The following is a 25,188-nucleotide window of genomic DNA, read 5'->3' on the forward strand; positions in this document are numbered from 1 at the left end:
GGTTTCACCAACTTCGGTCAGTACACGGAAGGATTAGCTGTGAAACTTTATCTCTACGAGGGGTCCCTTCCAACTTTGCATGGAATACCTGCAGACGAGGGACATGTAAGTATACAAATAATTAGCTGTGTGTTTCTTTAGTAGATTAGCATGAACTTGTGCGTGTTGTGGCGTGAGTTTTTCCATTGAAAACGATGAAAGGCTAGGGAGAGAGCACATGCTGCAAAGCTACCAAGTATACATTCAGTGAGACAATGGGTGAACGAGATTTTTATAGGGAAACGTTCGCAATGTGGGTTGGAGTCACCATTGTTGAGACTGCAAGACAGTTAACGGAATCTACATAACAAATAAGTCATTCGATAGACGTGGCCTGAGTATCAGATTTCGTGGCTACAATGGCAATTCAAATACCAACGAAGCTCCCATCCAGAGAGAGGAAGGGAGGTAGTAATTATAGTAATTATAATTACTATAATTAGTAATTATAGTAATTATATATACACGGTGAATATAATTTGTATATTATAGTTATGCTTGATACAGACACAGAGCTATACATGCAAGATAAGGTTGACATCTTTTTTTTCCCGATAGGCCTCAGAGCATCATGCATCATCGGAGTTACCTGCTACAAGGGATATTGGCTGCAATACTGAGCCACCTCAGAGACACCATGTTGGCACACAACTCTCTTTGAAGACTCTTCGTTCACATTACAGAAGTGAAGGTTGGTAGTGTTTATACTGTAACAGTGCAGTCATGTTTTATTCCTAAGAATGCCCTGCTATCATAAATATATACTTTTTGTTACAGCTGTCCAGGCTACTGTGTCCTTCAAGGACTTTGGTACAACCAATAATTAGGATACTTACCAATAAGTAGGATATAATGTATGATATTTTTGTCTTTCAGCAACTCCTGCATTCTACAAGCTGGAGAAGGCGCTGACCAAGAAAACAGTCCTGACTGAGGGATATAGCAAAGCTCAGTCCCCACCACCAGACGTCCTCTTTGGAGGCATTCCACGCCGTGATCCTGCGGTTCGCTCCTAAAAATGTGGTCTATCCATTTCTAGGAATGCTGTGCAGGTAAATTAGGCTGAGATTACTTGTTGTGAACATTTTCCCATTTCTTGCATTATTTCCATGTTTGATTTTTCTTTTTAATGTCAGACTCTACCTGGCTGCACTGCATTACAATGAGCATTTTGATTGAGGACAAGCCACTACGTCATCAGGGGATCTTATGTTCAGACTGACCTTTCCTATGGCCCGGAAGGGAGAGTGCAGAGCCAAACCAGTGAAGACTGAGGCGACATTCCGTAAGTGTCAACTTTTAATTTTACTCAGAAAATAAACATTTATATTGAACATGAGACAAAGTACATGAGACAAACTCCAACACAATAAAATAAACAAATAAATGCACATAAATACCTGAAAATATACCAAATATTCAAATTGCAAAATGTCAATGCATGAACAGTTGTTGAATAATCTAGTAACTAGTGATTCCCTTTTGTGTGTGTTGCACAGAGTATGTGAATGATTTGATGGACATGATCATGGAGAAGGTCTTTGTCGACCCAGCATCGCACAGAGCAGAGATTCTGAAGATAAACATCCCGCCGGAACTGTCTTCAGAATATGAGCATCCAGACAAGGTGGAGGTCATCGCCAGCTACGCCTCCAGATTCAATCAAGGGAGGGTGGTTTGAAGCCTCCTTATCTTCCATGGGCGTCAGGAAACTCCCGGTGTATACGAAGAACAACGCATGATGGGATAACAACCCGTATCTTCCGCCCAAGGAAGCCCCAGCACCAGCTCACAAAATTTCTATAGGCTAAATACCTGTAACGACTGAGAAAATGTAACATTGTTAGTCAACAGGTTCTACAATGTCAACAACTCTGTTCACATTTTCTCATTGAATTCAGTGAATTCTTCACTTATACTGTATTTAAATGCACAAATATTCATGACTGCGTTCAATAAATGTTTATTGTATCTGTACAATGTTTTATGTGAATTAATGCGTAATATGCGTATCTGCTTATGAAAAAAATTGGCTATATGTTAAAATATGATGTGAAATTGTGGCATTGGCTGACTTTATTTAGTTTATTGTGTATGAACAGTCAAGTAGGTTATTATAGGTAAAACTCACTGCACTATCCCCCGTAGTCGCAAAGGACTGTCGTCAGCTCTGTAAATGTTGAATGCGTTCTGCAGCGAGAACATATTTAGACAAACCGGTTCTACACCTGGATGGTCTATCATACAGGGAGGCCTTTCATCCAGCTGTTCCTGCCGTCTTGTAACCTATTATGGATAACATAAGGTGAGTATCTGCAATGGCATGTTATCAGAAATCATGCACTGCAAACATAAGTGTAGGTAAGGGTTAGGTAGCTGCTAATGTTACCTGAGGCACCTCCTGACAGCATACGTTCTCTGGCTCTGACTGCATTGTGGCACAATTTCCACATGTGCACCTATACAAACAAATACAAATAAATGCATGTATAATGCTAAGTAAATAAACCTGGCATACCAGTATTTGCAACCAATAATAGCTCCCACGTCTGAGATTGGTGCGTGCTCTAGATGGCCACATTTTCCTAGCCTGAGGTGATTGTCCAGTAGCGCTAGGCATTCTCAAGTTTACAACACAAACACATCTGGTTGACATAATTTCACGTTTTGTGAAATAGAAGAAAAATATAGTTATAACTAGTGTAAATTCAATAGGCTTACTATATAATCGCCTAGCTTCTAAAGATGGCTACTATACTTTTTATTTCGTTTGCACTACTACTATGTCACATATTTTCCAAGAGCACCTTACCATGCATACTGAATCACAGGGTCTGTCCCTGCAATCGTCTGATTCAAGCATCTGAACCCAACGCAGACTATTCATAATATTCTAATGAACACGGAAGAGGCAGTGAATGAAGTATTGATTAGACAGCGATTCAGACACTGTCACAAACTGAGAGGAGAGTTGACGGATAAGATGGCGGTTGACCTAGTTTCAAAGTTTATAGGCCTACCTGTATACTCAGTAATACCGGTGTTGACGCGAGTGTATTACTCGGTGTGAAAATGTCCACACCGCGTCAACCCTAATGTCTTCTTCATCTAGTGCCAGCAGCTAGCGTCTAACTTATGCGGGAAACTCAGACAATGACGTTGAAAAGTTCCATAAAAAATAGAAAGTTTTTCTTTGACTAACCATTCAGAAGCATCCTGCTGAATTCTTGGAGTCTGAGGATCTGCAGGAGCCTCCTCTCCTTCTTCAGGATCCGATTCAGGTTCGAACATATATGGCTGAACCACTGAAGCTGCCATGTCCGCTAATTTCACATGCTACGGGTACACTCTCTCCGTAACCATGGTAACAGTTTGTTAGAAGGGCGTGTCCAAATGCAATGGATGGTAGCTAATTTGCATTGAAGCTACACCCCCCTGAAACAGCGCATTCTGAAAGGGACTGAAACAGAGGGAATAGCGTTAGGCGAGATTTTTTTTCCTAAAAGTTATTTCAAGCAAACAGCTTCAAAAACATGTTTTTGAAAACTCAAATGCTATGTCTACTTGTTGTGAAAATAGCATAATATGTCACCTTTAAGGCGCCCGTCATGGTTTAGGGTTTGACAAGCCATGATCCCATAAAGTCACTCCGCGCAATTTTATATATCATATATGTATTTTTAATTTTCAGCCTTTTAAATTTTAAGCGCGACGTGGAGTCTCTTAGCGGCCCATTTCATCAGCATATCAAACCGAGATCAAGGCAGTTCATTTAAGCCCCTGGAGAGGGCAGTCACACACGAGACTTCACCTCCAGGTGGAGAAACGGGCCAGTTGAATACGGTTCATGCTGCAGTCGGGGTGGGAACTTTTTAGAGAAATGATTTCCCCCGTTTGTCCCTTTAAACCCGAGAATGAATATAACAGTTTAAACAGAGCCAGGGTAGTTTGGTTTCGACTTCTGGCCTCTAATGATAAAGTAAACAATTCCCAATTCTCCAGCGTCCAAAATAAGGCATTCATTTTAAAGAAAATAAAGCAGGTATTTGTGGTCGCTGGCATTGAGAAAGTCAGGAGTAGGCCTGTAGCACGAGTGGAGGACAGGAGCAGTAGGCCTTTGGACTGAGTGGTGGACAGGAGGAGTAGGCCTATGGACCTAGTGGAGGACAGGAGCAGTAGGCCTTTGGACTGAGTGGTGGACAGGAGGAGTAGGCCTATGGACCGAGTGGAGGACAGGAGGAGTAGGCCTATGGATTGAGTGAGTTGGAGGACAGGAGGAGTAGGCCTATGGACCGAGGGGAGGACAGGAGGAGTAGGCCTATGGATTGAGTGAGTTGGAGGACAGGAGGAGTAGGCCTATGGACCGAGGGGAGGACAGGAGGAGTAGGCCTATGAACCAAGTGGAGGGAAGGAGGATAGGCCTATGGACGAGTGGTGTGGAGGACAGGGGGAGTAGACCTATGAACTGAGTGGAGGACAGGAGGAGTAGGCCTATGAACCGAGTGGAGGGAAGGAGGAGTAGGCCTATATGGACCGAGTGGAGGGAAGGAGGATAGGCCTATGGACCGAGTGGAGGGAAGGACAGGAGGAGTAGGCCTATGGACCGAGTGGAGGACAGAAGGAGTAGGACTATCTAGGAAGCTCCCAGGGGATTGGAGAGCTTGTCTATTGAGGGCGCCAACTGGAGCGTGAGGGGGAACTAATCTCTCCATTTAGGTGTTTAGCTGAAGCTTTTTAGCTGCAAAGCTCCTCTGTTTTCTTTGACTTCTTAAAAATGCGTTTGTAGAGCTAATGTGTTCCCATTCCTTCTGATGCTACTCTGTTTCTTTTGAGGATCCTTTTGCCAAGATTTACTGACCGTCGGCCTAACTGGAATGGGAAAGGCTTCGGCGATCTGTTTCATCCAGACGCTTCTGATCCATGTGTGGCTTTTAATTTCCCCCTATTCTGTAAGATGTACTGCAGCACCCACTGGGTGCTTGCCACTGTACTATGGAGCTTTGTGTGATCTTCAACTGGGTGCTAGTATGGTCGGCTGTCATCAATAAACTGCAAGCCTGTGACCAATTACCTGGCGATGGCCTCCTCCATTTTCTACAAATTTTCAATCCTTGATAGAGAAGGCTAGGCATATTGATCTCTCTCTCTCTCTCTCTCTCTCTCTCTCTCTCTCTCTCTCTCTGTAAATACATATATAATTATTCTTTGTTCTACCACAGTTTAACCTATAATGCTCGCACACTAGACTCACTTTGTGGATGGCTATTAGGCCTACCAATCATAAGTTTTATGTCATAAGCTAATGAAGTGAATGCAGAATTAATTTACGGGGATGTGAAGAGGCCGTCTGGCTTTAAGTATATGATACACACGTCTCCTTCTATACACATAGTCCAGTGATATGTGTGAACATCATATCCCCTAACCCTACAGGCTAGCCTTAAAGGGGTTTTGTTTAGGTGTTATGCAATATGGAGCAGAATAACTTCTTTCAATTCGTACACTTTGAAGAACCAAACAAACGTTTTTTTTTATATATTTATTATCATTTTAGGTGTAACGAGATTCATAGACATCAAGTGAAGATAAAAGTCTACGAAAAAGACACACACAGTGTGAAACATCAAACAAGACCAAATCCTTGTTTGAAAACAGCATCATATGCAAAAGGCCACCCCAGAGCCTGTGGAAAAAGTGTCTCTTCTTGTCTATGTCCAGGGAGACCATGGAGCTACAGCGAGGAGCCCACCACTTTGCAGCTCTTCCTTGTCCATTTTTCCCCAAAGAGCTGGATCCATCAGAGTCATCCTCTCCACAAAAGGGTGGAGACATGCTGGTCTCCTTGATAAGCCCCTTCCTTGGAAAGCATACAGACATCAGCTGAGCTGCTTGTCAACACAAGTTACCGGGCTAGTTAAACAACCCCCCCCCCCCCCCCCCCCCCCCCCCCCCCCCCCCCCCCCCATCTCCAGCACCCTCTCTACATGCTCATCTACAACGTGCTTTCTCTTTACGTTTTGGTTTTCGCCGTCCTCCCTCAGTGTGGGCCAGGGGTCTTCACGTAGGAGACGGAGGGAGAGGTCAGGAGGTGTTTGGAAAACAATGGTCCCCCACACTTCAAATGCCATGGGGGGAACCCTGGTTTCAGGAGGCGTTTGATGTCAGCTCTGCTGACAGCGAGCCAAGGCAAGGCTAGGGCAGGGTGTCCATTGGGGGGGGGCTGGTTGCTCTCTGGACCGGCCTGCCGGGAGAGAGGGGCTCTGAGGGGGAGGGGATGACAGGATGTCCAGGCCAGGCCTTGCGTGTAGTCCTGAGTCCCTGCAGAGACAAACACAAGAGTCAGAGTGAGGCAGCAGGGCTGGAGACTCCGTGGAGACCACAGCCACTCCGTCCTTATCCAATGGGGAAGGGGACTGTCGCAATTTCAAACAATAGATTTGCAGTACAAAAAGGCAGCTTGTTCTGAGCCGCAGTTCGGTGTGTACAACCCTAACAACCTCCCCCCGACCCCCAACCTGCCCCGTCCGCCCCCTGACCCGTCGGTCACTGACCAGTTCCACTCCCGCATGGTGATAATGGACCAGTGCTCAGCTCAGTCCCTATACCAGTCACCTCTACCCCTCCCAGCAGATCAAATCCTTCAGACAAGCCTCCCCCACCACCCTAGAGCAAGGCACTCCTAATAACAGCAATGCAGCGTGTATTTCAGCTGTCAACAGTAGCAGTAGATTCCCTGTATGGCCAGCACGTTTCCTCCAAATCATCCAAGTGAAACAAAAAGACATGTATGGACTGTCTCTGCTAATCCATGAACTGTCACATGTGTACATTTGACATGAGAAAATGAAAAGGTCTCGGGTCATTTTCACCAAACGACCACTGGGTCTCAACAGACCACTTGGTCTGAATGAACCCCGGACCAATCACTGTGTGGAGAGACCCCTCTAGGGGACCGTAAGAGTGACTCCCTGAGGCCAGACCCACGCTGTAGACCCCCCCCCCCCCCCCCTTTACAAAGAAAGAGTTGAGTGAGGGGGAACTTTATATCAAATATGAAGGTCACCCCACTACTGCAGGGAGACACACAAGGAGGTGGGATAGTCCTTGAGGTCAAGGAGGTGGGAGTTGTGGGTCAGAAAGGATCCAACAGCAGCTCTAAGTACAGCGTGGTCTGCTGGCAGGGAGGGGCTGTTCCAAATCTACGTCTGCTTCCAGACGCCCAGGAACCCAAAAGCTCAAGGTATGTGTGTGTCGGAGTGTGTGTGTGTCAGGGTTGGGGGGGAGGGTGTGTCGGGGATAGGGGGGCACATGGCTGGCTGGCTCGGGATGGCACAGCCCAACTGACAGGTGGATTGTTTCCCAAGAGGCAAGACTCTTAATTACCAAGGGCCTGAGGGAGTGTGTTCAGTGGTGGGGGGGGGGTCCTATAATGGTCTTCAATTGACCTGCCGGCAGTGGCGGCGCCAGAAATAATTTGTTGCAGTTGCTTAACAGTTGCTGTATGAATTCAAGAGGTTGCTGGTCAAAAAAAAAAAACCTTGATCAAAACACCTGAATTTGGCAGAGACACGGCCGGGAAGACATTTTCGGCATGGGTTGGGGTGGTTGCGGTCCCGTACGAGGCAAGTTTACAGTACAGTAACAACACAGACTAATCGCACCACTGTGATTGAGTGTGATCGTATCATTTGACAGTTCAACGTGCGCTATCTTTCTCCCTCTCCCTCACACACGCACAGACATAAAGACGTAAAGACATAGAACAATATAGAGGAAGATCTTTAAGAAGGCCAACATGAAAATAGCCCAGCGGCATGTACACATTCACTGCTAGTCCAGGTGGCACTGCGGCCACACGATAACAAACAACATAGTTCAATCAACAGCCCGTCAGCAGTCCCCCAACTACAAGGTTAGCTGTCCTGTCAATAGTGGTGAATTGCACATCTCAGACCCACCGTCGCCACGGTACATTCCAAAGCATTCACATTAGTTGCGCGATACGTCTCAAATGTAGGCCTATGTGGAACATTAATACAATAGTTGCTATTATTGTTGATACTATTATACTTCATAATACTTCTATTAAGGGCGGATCATACCAGGCTACGATAAACCCATCCTTTGGCATGAGCCAAACCTATAATCTAGTTCTACTTCAAAACAAATCACATGGGCCCCAAGTCAATATGCTGCGACGGGCAAACTTAATAACCAAACGGCCTACCTTAAATCGATGTCTTGATCACAGGACTTCTTGCAATATTCCACTTTATCCATACGGTTTAACACACCAACATTGCTAGCAACCATGTGATAACATTGTATTGCTAATTCAGAACTGTGTAGGCTACAATATTTTCTTCCGTTTCTTGACCTCAGCATAACCCCCCTCCGAACAACTACCAAGTCCAACACAAGTCTGGCTATTAACGAGCCCATCCTCAGCCTCGCCATCGCGAGTCGTGTTTGAACTTGATTTCTTTCGAAATAGTAAAAACTTGTCCATATTTTTTAAGCGCCAACGAGCCGGCAACGAACATCTCTGACTGATAATCTCGCCGCGAGATGTCCGCATATTTGAAATGTTATTTATTTTTCGTAAGACTATGCTATTAATGAAATTATTGTTTCATGTACATTAAATAATAATTAATTAATATTGTACATATTGCTTGGGATAGTTTGTGTTAATTGTGCGTATGTTTTTTTTTAATCTGTTCATGTCACTTACAGAGTGTGCGCATGCCCAACGCTCGGGAACTGGATTTGAACGACAGTCACGGCCCTGAAATTTTGACGCTACTCACTTATGCACTTAATCTGGTGATTCATATGACAGGATTGGTCGGTATGGTGACGGGTACCGCATTCGGCCATAGGTTTAGTTGAACTTATTTAATACCATTTTACGGAAAATGGCATTATTTCAAATATGTTGTTTGAGTTTGTCAAAAAATCAGGGGTTGCTCTGGGGTTTCTGAGCAATTGCTTGGGGTTGCTATAGCAACGGCAAGCAACCGCTTGGCGCCGCCCCTGCCTGCCGGGCCCAGAACATTAAAGACAGAAATCCTTGAGGGTAAATCAGCCCCCACCCCCCCTTAACCGGAGTGGTCTTTGGTCTGTTCCCAGCCGGCCACCCCCCCTTAACCGGAGTGGTCTTTGGTCTGTTCCCAGCCGGCCACCCCCCCTTAACCGGAGTGGTCTTTGGTCTGTTCCCAGCCGAGAGGCGGGGGTCCTGACTGGAGAAGTGGAGAAAGCATCTGATTAATTGCGCTAAGTATGCCCGGGCTTAATGAAAATTACATACGGAGTAACAACCCCATAATCAGATGAGGAGAGAGAGAGAGAGAGAGAGAGAGAGAGAGAGAGAGAGAGAGAGAGAGAGAGAGAGAGAGAGAGAGAGAGAGAGAGAGAGAGAGCCAATCATTATCCTCCCCCACCCCCTGCTCTTTCGCTTATGATCAATTTAATCAACAGGAAGTGAGAGAATATAGAAAGCACCTCTTAGCTTTAATTGACCTCTGGATCCGCAGCATCCATCAGGGCCGTAACGTCAACGTGGGGCCAGCAGGGGAATAAAATGTGGCCCTCAACGTCCATGCTTAGACATGACATTTAGACAAGCTTTCTTTAGTGTCTGCCAATGTGTGCAACCAATCTTTGGGATGTAGCTTCGCTTTAGATCTCTTAAGGCCGGTATATAGTCCTCCGTAAAGTGCAGTACATAGAGACGGAGAGCTCTCTCTGTAGCCGGAGAGCCTGTCAGAGACCCTCTCCGTAGCTTACGTGCGCATCAATATTTTTTAACTATCCGTCGACGCAACGGAGACGGCAAGGGCTGTGATTGGTCCATTGTTTACTTTGCACATTAAGGACCAATAAAACACCAAATAAGATTTGTAAAGCTTTGGAAGTTTAATAGTTTTTACCATGTAAAAACTATTTACATGGTTTATAGTCAACATATAAGATCGATCGGGCGGCGAATTGCATTGCGTATCCGACATCACGACGGAGAACTCCGTGGTTACGGAGTTGGATTACGGATTACGTAATTATTACGTATTACGAGTCTGAGTAGTATACTTTGGCCTTAATTCAGCATATACATAGCTGGTATTGTACTTGAGGTTCACACTCAACCTTTTTTTTCTATGTGGTGATAGGACGTGTACAAGTACACAACACATGTACAGCTTATGGTGGTGTGGTGTTGTGGTGTACTGGCATCTCCGTCATCACACTGAACAAATACACGGTTGCTTCTCCCAACCATGTTTGGGGAAGCTGGTCCCTCGGTTGGGTAATATTTCATGCCACGCTGGCCTGTTCTGCTTCATGCCTGTGAGGTAGGAGGTAGACCACTGGGAAGCCTTGATGAGGCTGTTTGTTATCCGTGAACTCTGCAGTATTATGGAGGAATAAGAGTTCAAATAATTGTGACGCTATTATATCGTATTACTATGAACCCAGCATGCCCCAGCCAGTGTTTCAGTCAGCAATATTCTGTCACAGCTGGAGTGATTCTGAAGGAAGGGACAGGGACGCCATTTTAGGACGTTGGAAAAGAAAACGATGGATGCAGCGTAGACCTACGGAGACTCAGGGAAAGATATCCTTGTGTGGAAAGTGAAGCCTGATTGGTTTATCAGTGTCACAATCGCAGTTGTGCCAGTCTGTCTCTGGGGGTAGGTCTTGCACGCTTACAAAAGTTTGATGTCAATCGTTAGGGAGAAACAGTTGTGTCCATCGTTAAGGACAAACAGTCGTGTCAATCGTAAGGGACGGGTGTAGTTTTTTTTTCTCAGCATGTTTCTTTTTGGTGGGCGGCGTTTGTTTTCACTATGGAAGCGTTGTCTGCTCAGTTTGTCGTGCCTACAGGCCTAGCCTGTCTATAAAGTGGTGGTAGCGTGGCGATGTTTCACCACTGGTTAGTGAGAAACAGTTGCGTCAATCGTTAGGGAGAAACAGTCGTGTCAATCATTTGGGAGAAACAGTCGTATCAATCGTTAGTGAGGAACAGTCGTGTCCAGACTGTGTGAATGAGCCATGACCCGGAAGGATTTATGGATAGCATTTGTGAGAAAAGGTCTAGCAAATCGAAATACCGTGAGTCTACGATAAGTATCTTATCTACTATAATAGCAGGCCTGTCGCACCAGTTACTCAAGTTGGTCATGTGCGCATGTGGCAAGCAGCCTGCAGCTCACACACACACACAGCACGCGCGAACACATACATACACCGCAAGCATGCACATACCCAGCGCATACACACACCGCACACACACGCACATGTGCACGAACATACAAGGAAACGCACACACACGCACACAAACACTCGCGCGTACAAGCGCAAACACCCCGAGTCAAGACAAAGGCAGCCACACATACACGGAAGCGCACACACACACACACACACGCACGCGCACACACCGCACATCAAGGCAAAGGCAGTGACACAGTCGCCGAGGTAAGATGTTATGTTTTTAAACATAACGGCTCCGCCATTGACACAGGCGCAGGTAAGAACACACACGCACGCGCACACACCGCAGCGACAATCGCCCAGGTAATACGTTATGTTTTAAAACATAATGGCTCCGCCATCGACACATGCGCCCAGGTAAGAACACACGCACACATCGCAGTGAAACACTCGCCCAGGTAAGACATTATGTTTTTAAACGTAACTGTGTGTTCACAGTCACACCAAACGCGAAATTTTTCGCCCGTTCGCATTGTCGCCGAAGTTTTGTCGCGCCCCACATCATGATCTGTCGCTGTGCAAGTTTTGTCGAATTTGTCGCGCCACAACAAGATAACCACCATTGCATGTCTTTACCTTTTGTGGAAGAGGGAGAGACTTGTGGAAGTATTGAATAGACAGAGATTTATTAGATAGGCCTACCTAATAAACCGTTGGAACACACAAGACCGGAAACATAGCAACGCCGGTAAAGAAACCCCGAGAAGACCAATCCCTATGAGAGCTCCCCGCGCTACGGCCATCCGGAGGCACACAGAGCTTTTGGCCATGATATTATGCATACAAATATTATATTATATACTATTATATTATATATAGAGCTCGGGAGTCGCAAACGGCAACATTCACTTTCTCCTCGATGCTGCAGTTCACCCCGGAGTCCCGGACTGCACTGAGTTACACATGTGACTCAGTGGCCACGCTGTTGAACGCTGATTGGCTGTCATCACGCGAAATTCGCGTCAAAGTTCAAATATTTGAACTTCGCGCGACAAATTCTCGTGAACGCGCTCGCCTGGGCACGGAAAAAGTGTGGCGCGACAAATCAAAACTTGTCGCCCGTTTTCTCTCGCGAAAAATTTGCCCGAAACGCGTCTATACGTTCACTTTGTATGGGATCCTGTCGCCCCATCACGTTTGGTGTGAACACACGGTTCCGCCGTCGACAAACTCACCCAGGTAAGACTGTCTATAGGTTCTGTCTATAGACTGTAGAAATTGCGATAAAAGAAGGGAAGAGACAATTTCTCACCTCGACAAGCAACGGCAGGTCGTTCATTTTGTCATTTAAAAACCGTTAAAGGGGACATATTATGTAAACAACACTTTTCCTGGGATTTGGGGTGTTGTTTTTGGTCTTTGGTGTTCCCACATGCATAAAAACTTTGAAAAAAGTCTGGACATGATTTTTGGAGTGAGATATGCATTACTGAAAGTACCCCGCCTACAGTTACAAAACAAGCGAGTCAGTTTCGGCACCCCCTCCTACGTAGGAAGTTGAATGTTACCGCCCACTTCCCTACATCCCTCCAATCAGAGCATAGCTGAGATTTTGTGGACCAGCGACGAGCAGCTCCGGCGGGGGTAACTCGGCGGCAGCCCTGCAGCTAAGCTCCAGGAGTACAATCCCTTTCTCTGCCGGACTGCTGCTGAAGCTTTGGCGGCAGGAGGAGGAGACATGGAGGAGAAAGGGATTGTACTCCCGGAGCTGAGCTGCCGGACTGCCGTGGGGATAGCTCAGTCTATCCACCGTCAAAGCCGCCCAGCAGCTCCGGCGGTGTACTCCGGGAGCTGAACTGCGGCCGAAGCTTTCCGGCTGCTCCGGGAGCTGAACGGCCGCCGAAGCTGGCAGGTCCGGTGGCAGTCCGGCAGCTCCGGCGCGGGGAGCACGGCGGCAAGTCCGGCAGCTCAGCTCCCGGAGTGCAATCTCTCTTTCTCTTCCGTGTCACAGTTCATGGACTTCAGAGAGTCAAGGCCAAAGTTCCATTCCTCTCAGCCATTGCCGAGATATCCCCCACTATGAGTCTTTACTTGTTGTGGAAGTGCCAGAAACTTCAGACACAGTCTTTATGATAATTCATAATATCATCCGAGGCATACATAGCTTCTGGTCGTGATATTAGATATAATTTTATATAAATACCAATATATAATATTAATATTAATATATTATATTATATGATATAGATATAGAGCTCCAGGAGTCCACAAATGGCAACAATCCCTTCTCCTCGATTCTGTGGTTCAGTCTGACAGCTCATTGGTCAATGGGAAGCAGCTCATTTGCATTAAAGCTACAGACACCAGAAACAGTGCATTCTGAAGGGACTGAAACAGAGGGGAATAGCAGTAGGCAAGATTTTTTTTCCTAAAAGCTATTTCCAGCAAACAGCTTCAAAAACATGTTTTCTGGAACTCAAATACTATGTTTACTTGTTGGGAAAACACCATAATATGACAGTGTCCCTATAACACAACGAAAACATGTCAATAACACAGTATGATGAATTATGTCTATAGAGTCCACCACAAGACTAGACTTTGTTGCTCAAACTTAATAGTACTGTCTTCCTTGAGCCTCCCGAAATGTCTTGCAATATTGATATCCCCCTTCCCCCCTGCGGACTGTTTTAGTTTTTTAATATTTTTCTTATGTTTTGTCTGTATGCTATGTTCGACTGTAGGTTACTGCTGCTTGTCTTGGCCAGAACATTGGAAGAGATAGCTAGATAAGCTATTCAATAATTGATTTGCATGCATAGTATACCACACTTTCCTTTGAACAATTACCCCTGTTACCATAAATTGACCAATTTTATAATGTAATCAAATGCTCACACACAAGCTGCTTTCAGACACACGTTTAAGTCCTGATATTCTCCTGATGGGCCGTATGTGTGAATATATCCTGACATTTGTACCCTGAAAATCTCCTGAATAATACTGAGGTAGTATTTTCTCCTTAGGAAATGTAAATTACCTTATATATGAATGAGGAATAGCAGGTCGGTATTTCTCACACCACTTCAGTTGGCGTGTTGATGATGATCTCTGCATGTCATTGAGTGGCCCCCTAAATGATAATCAGCCTGTTGCCTTTTGTTTGCTGAATGGTTAAAAAATATTTTAATGTTGACACTGCTTTTAAGAGTCATTTGTGGTGAGCGAATGTTATACGCTGTAACATTATAGGCAAAAATATTATTATATTATGCGCTCTCAAATTTGTCACATTATCGACTGGGGTTTCCACATTAATGCCTTGCTTTAATTACAAGTAGAGGTTGAGCACGGGACGGGAAAACTCTAGTTTCTATAATTATACTGATGTCATACAGAGACCCCTAGCGAGCGCCCCGTGTAGTGCAGTGTGTGGTTGTGTGTTAGAGTGCTACTTACAGAGGGGCCCCTAGCCAGGGCTTCACATGTAGTGCCACTGTCCCTCCATGCCCATGCCCATGCCGCCTAGGGTTCCTGCAGGGACACACACACACACACACACAGACACACACACGTTACTGTCTCATACCCACAGAGACCTGAATCAAACTTTGTTCTAGTTGTGTTTTCAGTGAACTAGTAGTTCCTTCCATGTTGTGTGTGTACCCGTGTGATAACGCTGTGGTTTATATCCATTACAGGACGTCTGAGGGTCTGAGAATCGTCTGGCCCGCGGCTCCAACACAGAGACAACCTCATGTCACCTCCCAACAGGGGGGCACGCAAATAGAACAAGTGTGAGCGTGTGCATGTGTCATTTCTCTTTTGGACTCTGTGTGTCTGTGTGTGGGTGTGTGGGTGCGTGTGTGTGTGTGTGTCACTTCTCTTTTGGACTCTGTATGTGTGTGTGTGTGTGTGTGTGTGTGTGTGTGTGTGTGTGTGTGTGTGTGTGTGTGTGTGTGTGTGTGTGTGTGTGTGTGTGTGTCTGTGTGTGTAGGCACATATGCGTACACATGTATTTTTGTGGGTGTGTTTTTACGCAATCCACTTCCTACCAGGTGGCCTGATTCCCATGTGTGTCTGGCCGTCCATGACGAAGCCTCCCATTGGCTGACCATCTGGAGTATAGGGGCCGCCATGGCTCACTGTGGAGATGCACGCAACACATACACACACACACACACACACACACACACACACACACACACACACACACACACACACACACACACACAGACACACACACATACACGCGCACATACACACATGGAAACCATGATTACTGTCTCCCGTCACGACTTTTAATTACCATCTCTCTCTCTCGCTCTACCTCTCTCTCTCTCTCTCACGCTACCTCTCTCTCTCTCTCATTCTCCATCTCCCGCACCTACTTTGGTTTGGTTCTATTTCGACTTCCATAACTGCTCTATGTGGCGCAGCCCGTTGCACAACTTAGACCTGGAGACCTTATTCTGTACAGGGTTTATTTAGATGAGGTAACCCGAGGACTGGTCTCATTATGACACATTGAGGAACACCTCTGCCTACATTAGACTTCAATTCAATAACATCTCTTTTAAACTCAGCATTCTAATCAAATGATGACATGTTGCTCATGATAAGTGAACGTCTGACATGTTGCTGAGGGCTGTCACCTCTCCAGTATAACGAGGCCATGTCTCATACATGCGTGTGAAGGACGTTGGATCATCTGTATGTACGCCGGTTCTTCCTATTGGCCGATACCGGGCCACTGACCCTTACATCGTGGTACTTATGGGCACACGGTCCAACCTTGAGTGTTTTGTGGAGCAGGCCCCCTCCCAAGCCACTGTTCACAGGTCCACCATTTAAAGTGGGTCCAGGGTTAATGGCTCTGAGAGCGGGCCAGCGCCTGTGTTTTCATCTGGGTTCCTGCCCGCTTCTATTTGTTTTAATCCCAGGTTCAAATGTTAAATGGAGTGGCCGGTCGGAGCGATTAGCCTCTTTGTCCGGGGCTAATCTCTGGGGCTTCAGGGCCCATTCACTGTGGGGGGCTAAGCCCCTGGTCCAGGGAGCACCAAATGTAACAGGTTGGCCAGGGGAAGGGGGCGGGCTTATTTATTCAAAAAACACTAAAGCATTGGGATTCGAAAGCACAAAGTCGAAGGGAAGGCAGCAAATAGTAAAAACCTAAATCTGGTCGTTTTTTAAGTATCGTGGTCATTCACCGGCAACGTAGTGCCTCACTATTAGATCAAAATCCTAATAAATTAATACATCGGAATCAATAAACAAACTTATATCAGCAGAACGTGCCTGCTCTGTTGGACTGGTCGATCATGGGCTGAACGATCCTGCGTCGGGCGTTGATGAACCTGAAGAAGAGCAGAATGACGTGTGAGGGTTAGAAGTGGTTTCTGCGCGCAGCAAATTATTTCATGTTTATGTTCCACAGAACAAAGCCAGTTTTCCTTTCACATGAACTCAAATCAAAACATCTCCAGCTCAGCGTTCATCTAATGCTGCCTGCGGTCCCAGCCAAACTCAAACCCAAGACCCCTGGTGAACACGCACACACATCTCAATACTGGGCTGCATCCTCTGTGCATTCATGTGAAGAGGGTGCTTATCGCCTTGGTGATTGACATCAATCAGCCAAAAGCAGACCATGACTCCTCTGCTAGCAGTTGGAGCCTCAAGCCTTTTTTTAAGACTTTTTATTTTATATTCATACATGTTGATTCAGGGAGGCGAGACAGTTTAGTGTAAAGAGGAGGTCAGATGCTGTCCAGTGGAACATGACAATGCGTCTTTAAGAGCCGTGCTGGTCTAACACCCTGTGAGAGATCACTGCTAAAACCATGGCTCATAATATTCTGAAAGCCCGTTGGTGATCTACATGAAGCACATCGTCACGTCTCCACAGACCCTGCAGCAACCCCATGAGCCTGTATCGGTGTTAGGGCTCTGTTAGGGTTCTGTGTTGGGGTTAGGGTTCTGTTAGGGTTAGGGCTCTGTTAGGCTTCTGTGGTTAGGGCTCTGTTAGGGTCAGGGTTATGTTAGGGTTCTGTGTTGGGGATAGGGTTATGTTAGGGTTCTGTTAAGGTTCTGTGTTGGGGTTAGGGTTCTGTGTTGGGGTTAGGGTTCTGTGTTGGGTTAGGGTTGTGTTCAGGTTCTGTGTTGGGGTTAGGGTTCTGTTAGAGTTACGGCTCTGTAAGGGTTCTGTTAAGGTTCTGTGTTGGGGTTAGGGTTCTGTGTTGGGTTAGGGTTGTGTTAAGGTTCTGTGTTGGGGTTAGGGTTCTGTTAGAGTTAGGGCTCTGTAAGGGTTCTGTTAGGGTTCTGTGTTGGGGTTAGGGTTCTGTGTTGGGGTTAGCGTTCTGTCAGTGTTCTGTGTTGGGGTTAGGGTTCTGGGTTGGGATAAGGGTTCTGTTAGGGTTATGTGTTGGGGTTATGGTTATGTTAGAGTACGGGCTCTGTAAGGGTTCTGTTAGGGTTCTGGGTTGGGGTTAGTGTTCTGTTAAGGTTCTGTGTTGGGGTTAGGGTTCTGTGTTGGGGTTAGGGTTCTGTCAGGGTTCTGCGTGGGGGGAAGCAGGCCCGCATGCTGTCTAAGCTTTAGACAGCGTGTTGCTCAGGGAAGGCTGAGGTAGAGAGTCCTGCAGCACCTTGATATCAGAGCCTCCTGCCCCGAGCTCTGCCTGCTAATAGAGGTTTGACTTCAGGGTGGGGGGAGCTGGGCTTGTTTGCAGAGTTGTAGTGCATTTGCACACACAGACACACACACACATATACACATCAGTCCCCTTCAAGTATACTCTTGAAAGCTTGTCATCCTGGTATGCATGGCCTTTGACCTGGCACCTTCGTGCCCCCCCCCCCCCCCCCCCCCCACTCGTCCACACACACACACACACACACACACACACACACACACACACACACACACACACACACACACACACACACACACACACACACACACACGCACACAATCGCACACACACACACACACACACACACACACACACACACACACACACACACACACACACACACATACACACACTCACACACTCACACACACAAACACACACACTCACACACACTCCAGCGCCTCACCAATACCCCCTCCCCCCTCCACAGGGAGAGAGAGAGGAGGTGCTCTGGACGGGCTCAGAGAAAGCCTCCTGAACGGCCCGTCGACCCCTCCTGACCTTTACCCGACTGAGAGCTCAGTGGTTCCCACTTGATTTATGTCCCCCCGCAAGGGGGGCGGGGGGGTATGGGGGGACCCCCGTTTCCTTTTCAGGGAAAAAACAAAAGCCACAGAGCTCCTTTCACCGGGCTGAAAAAGGCCAGAAGTAGTTAGGGGAGGAAGAAGGGAGTGGGGCGGGCGGGAAGAGGAAGAGGAGGAGGAGGAGGAGGAGGAGGAGGAGGAGGAAGAAGAGTAGGAGGAGGAGGAGAAGGTGGTGGAAGAGGTGGAGGAGGTGGATGAAGAGGAGGATGAAGAGGAGGAGGAGGAGGAGGTGGAGGAGGAGGAGTAGGAGGACGAAGAGGAGGACGAAGAGGAGGAGGAGGTGGAGCAGGAGGAGGAGGTGGAGGAGGTGGAGGAGGAGGTCGGATTGAAGTGGAGGAGTAGGAGGTGGAGGTGGAGGAGGAGGTGGGATTGAGGTGGAGGAGGAGGAGGAGGAGGTGGGATTGAGGTGGAGGAGGAGGAGGTGGAGGAGAAGGAGGAGGTGGAAGAAGAGGAGGTTGGGGCTGAGATGCAAGGAGAACAGAGGGGGATCACGTAGAGGTGCCACCGTCTCAAGACAGGAAACTGGGCCCAAAAACCCCCACAGGAGCAGGAGTTTGACGGGATGCCCAGCGCAGCACAAAGCCGGGGACACGCTGTGACCAACAGCTCTCTGGACGGAGCCAGCGGAGAGGAGGGTAAACAGTGGGGAAAGAGAGAAAGAAAGAACGAAAGATGAAAGAAAGAAAGAGAATAAAAGAAAGAAAGCAACAGGGAACAAGAGAGAGGGCTAAAGGGCCCACGTGATAGAAAAGAGAAGTAGAACAAGAGATGGCGGACTGAAAGTAAAAAGAGACGTGGAAGGAAGGACAATGGAGAGGAACAGCAAACAGAGAAATAAATCTACAGGATGAGGAGGTAGAAAAGGAGTCCAGTGTGGGGAGAGAAGGGGAGGGAGGAGGTGAGATGGGGAGGAGGGAGGAGGTGAGGAGGGAGGAGGTGAGGAGGGAGGAGATGAGGAGGGAGGAGGTGAGGAGGGAGGAGGTGAGCAGGAAGGAGATGAGGAGAGAGCGAGGGCCTGCTGGCCCCCGTGCTCTCAGGGGCCCGACAACCGGCCATCATGGCTCCGCCCGTCTGGCAGCCAATCAGATGCTCCTCAGGGGCCGGGAGGCTGCACCCTCCTTCAGGGAGTTAAACGCTCACCCCTGGGTGACCCGCTGCGGGGCTGCGTTTATGGGACCCTGCGCCGAAGGCCCACCCCACCCAGCCCGACAGCACCCCCAGCCCCCTGTCTCCCACAATAGCGGCCCCATTCTCCCTCCAGCTAGATGGCTCATAAATTGCCAACGACTGTGAGTTTGTTTTCCTTTCCTCCCCACACAATGGGTGACGGCGGCTTGACATTGGATCTAGGCGTTAACACAGCACCTGTCTGCTCTAGTGTTTTAATCACTTATTATACATTTACTTATCATCCAAAGAGTGTATGTTCTACTCAGTGTTTCTTAACTAGACATGTAAATGTTTGGGGTCTCGACAGCTACACAGGGACACATTTACATTAGCATGGGTGCTAGCGCTGCAGCAGCATCAGAATGTCCCTACGATATAGGGGTATGGGGGGGGGCGGATGCCCGCGGCCACCCTTGGACCGCTCACCCGTCTGCTCGCTGGCGCGCGTTGGTGGTGCGGGCTGGGGGGGAGCGGCGTGCGGGCGTGGGGCTGAGGTCTGGGCTCTGTTTACCGTTATTCCTGGGCTTTCAAACAGCCCCAGCTCTCTCTTTGAGTCTGGCAGTAGCCTCTCTCCACCACCGGCCCCACCTCCACCTTCCTCTACTACTCCATTAAACAGCCTAGACTCCGCCCTGCCCGGGTGTCATTCCCAGGTCAGAGCCCACCTACCCTCCCCCATGCCGCCCCTGCACCAACCCCCCCCCCCCCCCCCTGGGTATGTTTAAATAAACCAGTCCAGCTGTTTGCCGTGAAAATGCCATTTACACCCGTTACACCCCATCCCCCTCCATACACACACACACACACACACACACAGATGTACACTCACACACACTCACACACATGCACACACACACACACACACAAATACACACAAACGCAGATGCACCTAACCCTCCCCCACACACACACTCAATTGCCTCCCATTATACACTCAACACATTCTTCTACACACTTAGCTATATCATCATGCAGAAAACTGAAAAACGCAAAGAGCCATGACACACAGCAAAAATGAGCTGAGCCACTGGCAGCGACCAGCGACCAGCCGACACCAAGATGGCTGGGTGAGGAGGGGGAGGGGGAGAGGGAGGGAGAGAGAGAGAGAGAGAGAGAGAGAGAGAGAGAGAGAGAGAGAGAGAGAGAGAGAGAGAGAGAGAGAGAGAGAGAGAGAGAGAGAGAGAGAGAGAGAGACAGACAGACAGAGAGAGAGAGAGAGAGAGAGAGCGAGGGAGAGAGAGAGAGAGAGAGAGGCAAAGAGAGACAGAGCGAGAGAGAGGCAGTCAGAGGACATAGCATATACTGTACTGCCCTTCTGCAGAAATTCACCAGGACATGTGTATGTTGTCACACTGAAGTTCTCTCACTATTCTCAAGCGTTTCCCTGCTGGTCCCACGTGAACATCCCAGTAAGAACCCCTCTGTTGTCTACTGCATCCCAGTAAGAACCACACTGGTGTCTACCGCGTCCCAGTTAGAACCACACTGGTGTCTACCGCGTCCCAGTAAGAAGCACTCTGGTGTCTACCGCGTCCCAGTAAGAACCACTCTGTTGTCTTCCGCGTCCCAGTAAGAACCACACTGGTGTCTACCGGGTCCCAGTAAGAACTACTCTGGTGACTACTGCTTCCCAGTGAAACCAGGGACCACTGAATTGATCTCAGCTTGAGCGTTCAGATGCAGAAGGCCCTTTAATAAATGTATGAGTATTAAGTATGTATTCTGTGTGTAAATATACTGTATACTGTATATGGCTTCCACATGAACACCAGCATGTCAGAGACGCGATGGTCCTGAGATGGTTTCCTCTCACAGAGGTGGTCTGTTCCTGGCCTCCCTTCTCCACTCCCACATTAAGCAGAATAAGGAAGAAAAAACCTCAGGAGGAGTTTCCACGGCAACAGTTTAAGTATTGTGTGGGGGGTTATTAATGTCCTCAGAAGCCAGCAGAGTTGAGGAATGAACTGGACTTGCATGTTTTCTCCATCAAGGTCAGTAGCCAGTGATATATATGATGATATATATATATATATATATATTATCAATGTAATATTGCCATGCTACTGATCCTTGTGGTGAAAACATGTCCTCTTGTCTGCCTATCATCGGCTTCTCTCTCTTCATGGTACAGCAGAGCTAGCAGAGCGCTAGCCGAGTGCTAGCACGCCCCGGCATTGAGCCAGGCATGAGTGTGAGTCCTTGAGGGAGGAGAAGCGTGCAGCTGAGCATGCTACAGCCCCACTCGCACAACATGCACTCTGGCACCTGTCTGTGTGTGTGTGTGCGTGTGCGTGTGCGTGTGCGTGTGTGTGTGTGTGTGTGTGTGTGTGTGTGTGTGTGTGTGTGTGTGTGTGTGTGTGTGTGTGTGTCTGTGTCTGCGTGCCTGTGTAAGTATTTGTGTGTGTGCCTGTGTACGTGTGTGTGTGTGTGTGTGTGTGTGTGTGTGTGTGTGTGTGTGTGTGTGTGTGCCTGTGTACGTGTGTGTGTGTGTGTGTGTGTGTGTGTGTGTGTGTGTGTGTGTGTGTGTGTGTGTGTGTGTGTGTGTGTGTGTGTGTGTGTGTGTGTGTGTGTGTGCGTGCGTGCGTGCGTGTGTGTGTGTGTGTGGCTCTCACAACAGCTAGTGCTGAGCATGGACAGCCAACCTTTATTTTATTATTTTTCCATCAGGAATGTTAGGAGTCAAGGAAAGGGGAAGCTTAGTATATATATATATATATATATATATATATACATATATATAGGCCTATATGTGCTTTGATTCAGGGATGTCACCAGGAGCTGAACATATAATTTGATATCAAGGCTGTGATCTAGTTGACGTAAATATTCCATTCATTATATTTACATTGATTTTAGGAAAATGGCCATGGTGGACATTATGGTTTGAATAATTATCCCTCACTGCTATGTATTTCGGCCAGCTTACTGTCAAAGTCAGCGTTTTGGGTGCACACTGACCAACCTGTTGAGTTTGGTTCCCCACTGGCTCTGCTCATATGATCAGTAAACAACAGAACTCCCCCCGCCCGGTCCAAACAAACACCCTCTAATGACCTGATCCGCCCGCAAACAGCGGGGAGGGAAATATTAAAGGGCCCCTAAGGTATAATCTCCCAAATCATTAGCCACAGGGAGCCTGGGGTCCCGGGGGGCTTGGCTCTGGGCCCGGAGGCCGTGGCTCTGGTCCTAGGACAGCCCCACAGGAGAGGGGCCCTCACTCACCAGTTGTTGACTTGCAAGATGGTCAGGCCTGTGTCTTGTGCGAGCTGCTTCTTCTGCTCCTCCGACGGATAAGGGTGCTGAGATACAGAGAGGGGTAGGGAGGGAGGGAGAGGGAGAGAGGGAGGGAAAGGAGGAGAGAGAGAGATATTAAATGAGAGCAGCAAAAAAGCATTTCAAAACAAGCAATGGTAGCGAGCAAGAACAACAAGACCCAGCATAACTTTGTGACATTGTTGTTGTAATTGTTAGCGTCAGCGAGTGCTAGTCAAAGAGCGGTTGCTAATCACTGGTGAAAACAGAGGCGTGGCCAGGACTCATTAGGGGAGAATGAAATGGAGCATAATTAATGGTTAAGAAATGCTGAGCCAATTAAGGAGTTTAGTGGAGTGGAGAAACAGCTCCATTAATTAGGGAGGCTGTAGGGGGCGGGGGGGGGGGGGGGGGGGGGGTAATGCTACGCTACAACTGCTCCTGATGAGCCCTAAGACGGCTTGTTTCCCTAACAGTGGGGGATAAGGACCTGGCCTGGGGCTGTGAGGCTCCCTGAGGCCTCTATGTCTCTCTCCCTGAAGAGAAAAGGACCAGCAAGACTTTATCCATCCATGTGTTTCTGTAATCTGCTGTTTCCCCATCCCTGTCTCCAAACGGTAACAAGTATGTGGTGGGAGCATCTTCACATAGTATTTATGATGTTTGTATGGCAGAGCATACCTGGGTGTGCTGTGCTCTATTTTAAATAACATCAAACACATTTCGACCAAAATAGCCATTGTTCTGAATTGTGTTAATATTTCACAATGTAAATATCCATTTACAGTTCAAGCAGGAACACACCAGAAACTTGAATGAGCTCAAATTATTTGAAATACTTGGAGATTGTACATTTAAAACACCCCTCTGCCCACACCTAAAAAAGTCAAAAAGTATTGGACTTCATTGGATTTCCTTCCAAACTGACCTCCACCTCCACCTCCTCCACCTCCTCAACACAACGTGGTGGGGTTTGGAGGGGCCTTAGTGTGCTGCTGTTGAACCAGCTCAACCCAGGAGAAATAAACACACCGTGGGCCTTTCCACGCCACTAAACTCAATGGCACACTCATTGCTGCACTCAATGTTTTGAGAGGCGCTCCCGTTTGATTGGTGCAGCCCTTCTTGTTTCACTGCTCATGATGCTTGTGTTGACATTGTATTCATTTGATTCCCGTGTTTATCGCGCCTAGTGCTTCAACTATAGTTTTCCTTTGTTTGTGTTGGCTCTGAATGGCTTTGTGTGTATGGCAACCAGCTGTTACACATAAAACATGCACAGCCCTACTGTCCTTTAAAAAGACTGTGAAACAATTATACAGGATACAAAAACGACTTGACTGTTCTCAAACCACCACAACTCTGACGCTGAGAAGCTCTGTCCTCCTCTTACAGCGCTGTCTTCTCAAAGGGCTCTCGGATTACGTCCACACTGCCATCACTCCAGCTACACCACATCCATTTCTTCAGTGGAAACTAAGTCTTTTATTCTCCCCCCACCCCCAACCCGAACACACACACATCCACGTACACACACAATGACACAAACTCACACACACCCACACACGCACACACATACACACACACACACACACACACACATATACAAAGACACAGATTCAAGCGCACAAACACACACACACACACGCACACTCAAATACACTGAGACACAGACTCACACACACAAACAGACACACACACATACACCAAGACACAGACTCACGCACAAAAACACACGCAAATACACACAAACACATGCACAAAAAAACACATGCGCATACTCAAATACACTGAGACACAGACTCACACACACAAACAGACACACACACATACACCAAGACACAGACTCACGCACAAAAACACACGCAAATACACACAAACACATACACAAAAAAACACATGCACACGCACATAAACAGGGACACAGGCTCACACACACACACTCACGAACAAAGACATACACAAACACAGTCACAGGCATACACACACACATAAAGAAAGGCAAACACACACACAGAAACACATGCACATGTACACGCACACAAAGACACACGTACACACAATGCTATCCGGTGTTACCGTCCCATTTGCTTGTCTGTTGTTATCCATGTGATCTGCTAGTGGGTCATTTTCCCAAAGTCCTTTTGATTTGCCACAGAGTGTTAATCACAATGTGGCTGCGTCAGATTTACAGCCTCAGTCACGGCTCCTCCTCCTCTGCTCCTCTTACTGAGGGCTTT

General features: G+C 47.5%; 1 protein-coding gene and 2 long non-coding RNA genes across 4 annotated transcripts in view; 1 reads left to right on the forward strand and 2 right to left on the reverse strand.

The window, feature by feature from the left end:
• The first annotated feature begins 881 nt into the window (after nucleotides 1-881).
• LOC130379400 (uncharacterized) lies at nucleotides 882-1,657 on the forward strand. The gene is made up of 3 exons (XR_008895115.1): nucleotides 882-1,091; nucleotides 1,176-1,324; nucleotides 1,539-1,657. It is a non-coding gene; the product is annotated as an uncharacterized LOC130379400 (long non-coding RNA).
• On the reverse strand, nucleotides 1,017-3,328 carry LOC130379399 (uncharacterized). Of its 2 annotated transcripts, none has more exons than XR_008895114.1 (4): nucleotides 3,242-3,328; nucleotides 2,429-2,498; nucleotides 2,171-2,325; nucleotides 1,017-1,863 (listed from the first exon to the last, which is right to left on the reverse strand). It is a non-coding gene; the product is annotated as an uncharacterized LOC130379399 (long non-coding RNA). The 2 variants fall into 2 exon arrangements; XR_008895113.1 differs by lacking the exon at nucleotides 3,242-3,328 and adding an exon at nucleotides 3,060-3,161.
• Nucleotides 3,329-6,004: 2,676 nt separating this feature from the next.
• LOC130379104 (homeobox protein Meis1-like) overlaps nucleotides 6,005-25,188 on the reverse strand; it is a 36,965-nt gene continuing 17,781 nt past the window's right edge. Inside the window, exons 9-13 of the mRNA XM_056585714.1 lie at nucleotides 22,919-22,995; nucleotides 16,549-16,607; nucleotides 15,306-15,395; nucleotides 14,710-14,784; nucleotides 6,005-6,357 (exon numbers count right to left, since the gene is read on the reverse strand). Coding sequence (XP_056441689.1) covers nucleotides 14,732-14,784; nucleotides 15,306-15,395; nucleotides 16,549-16,607; nucleotides 22,919-22,995 — 279 coding nt within the window. The 3' untranslated portion in view covers nucleotides 6,005-6,357; nucleotides 14,710-14,731. The remainder of the gene's footprint in view (nucleotides 6,358-14,709; nucleotides 14,785-15,305; nucleotides 15,396-16,548; nucleotides 16,608-22,918; nucleotides 22,996-25,188) is intronic.

The sequence above is a fragment of the Gadus chalcogrammus genome, chromosome 3 (assembly GCF_026213295.1).
Source record: "Gadus chalcogrammus isolate NIFS_2021 chromosome 3, NIFS_Gcha_1.0, whole genome shotgun sequence".
Taxonomy (NCBI): Eukaryota; Metazoa; Chordata; class Actinopteri; order Gadiformes; family Gadidae; genus Gadus; species Gadus chalcogrammus.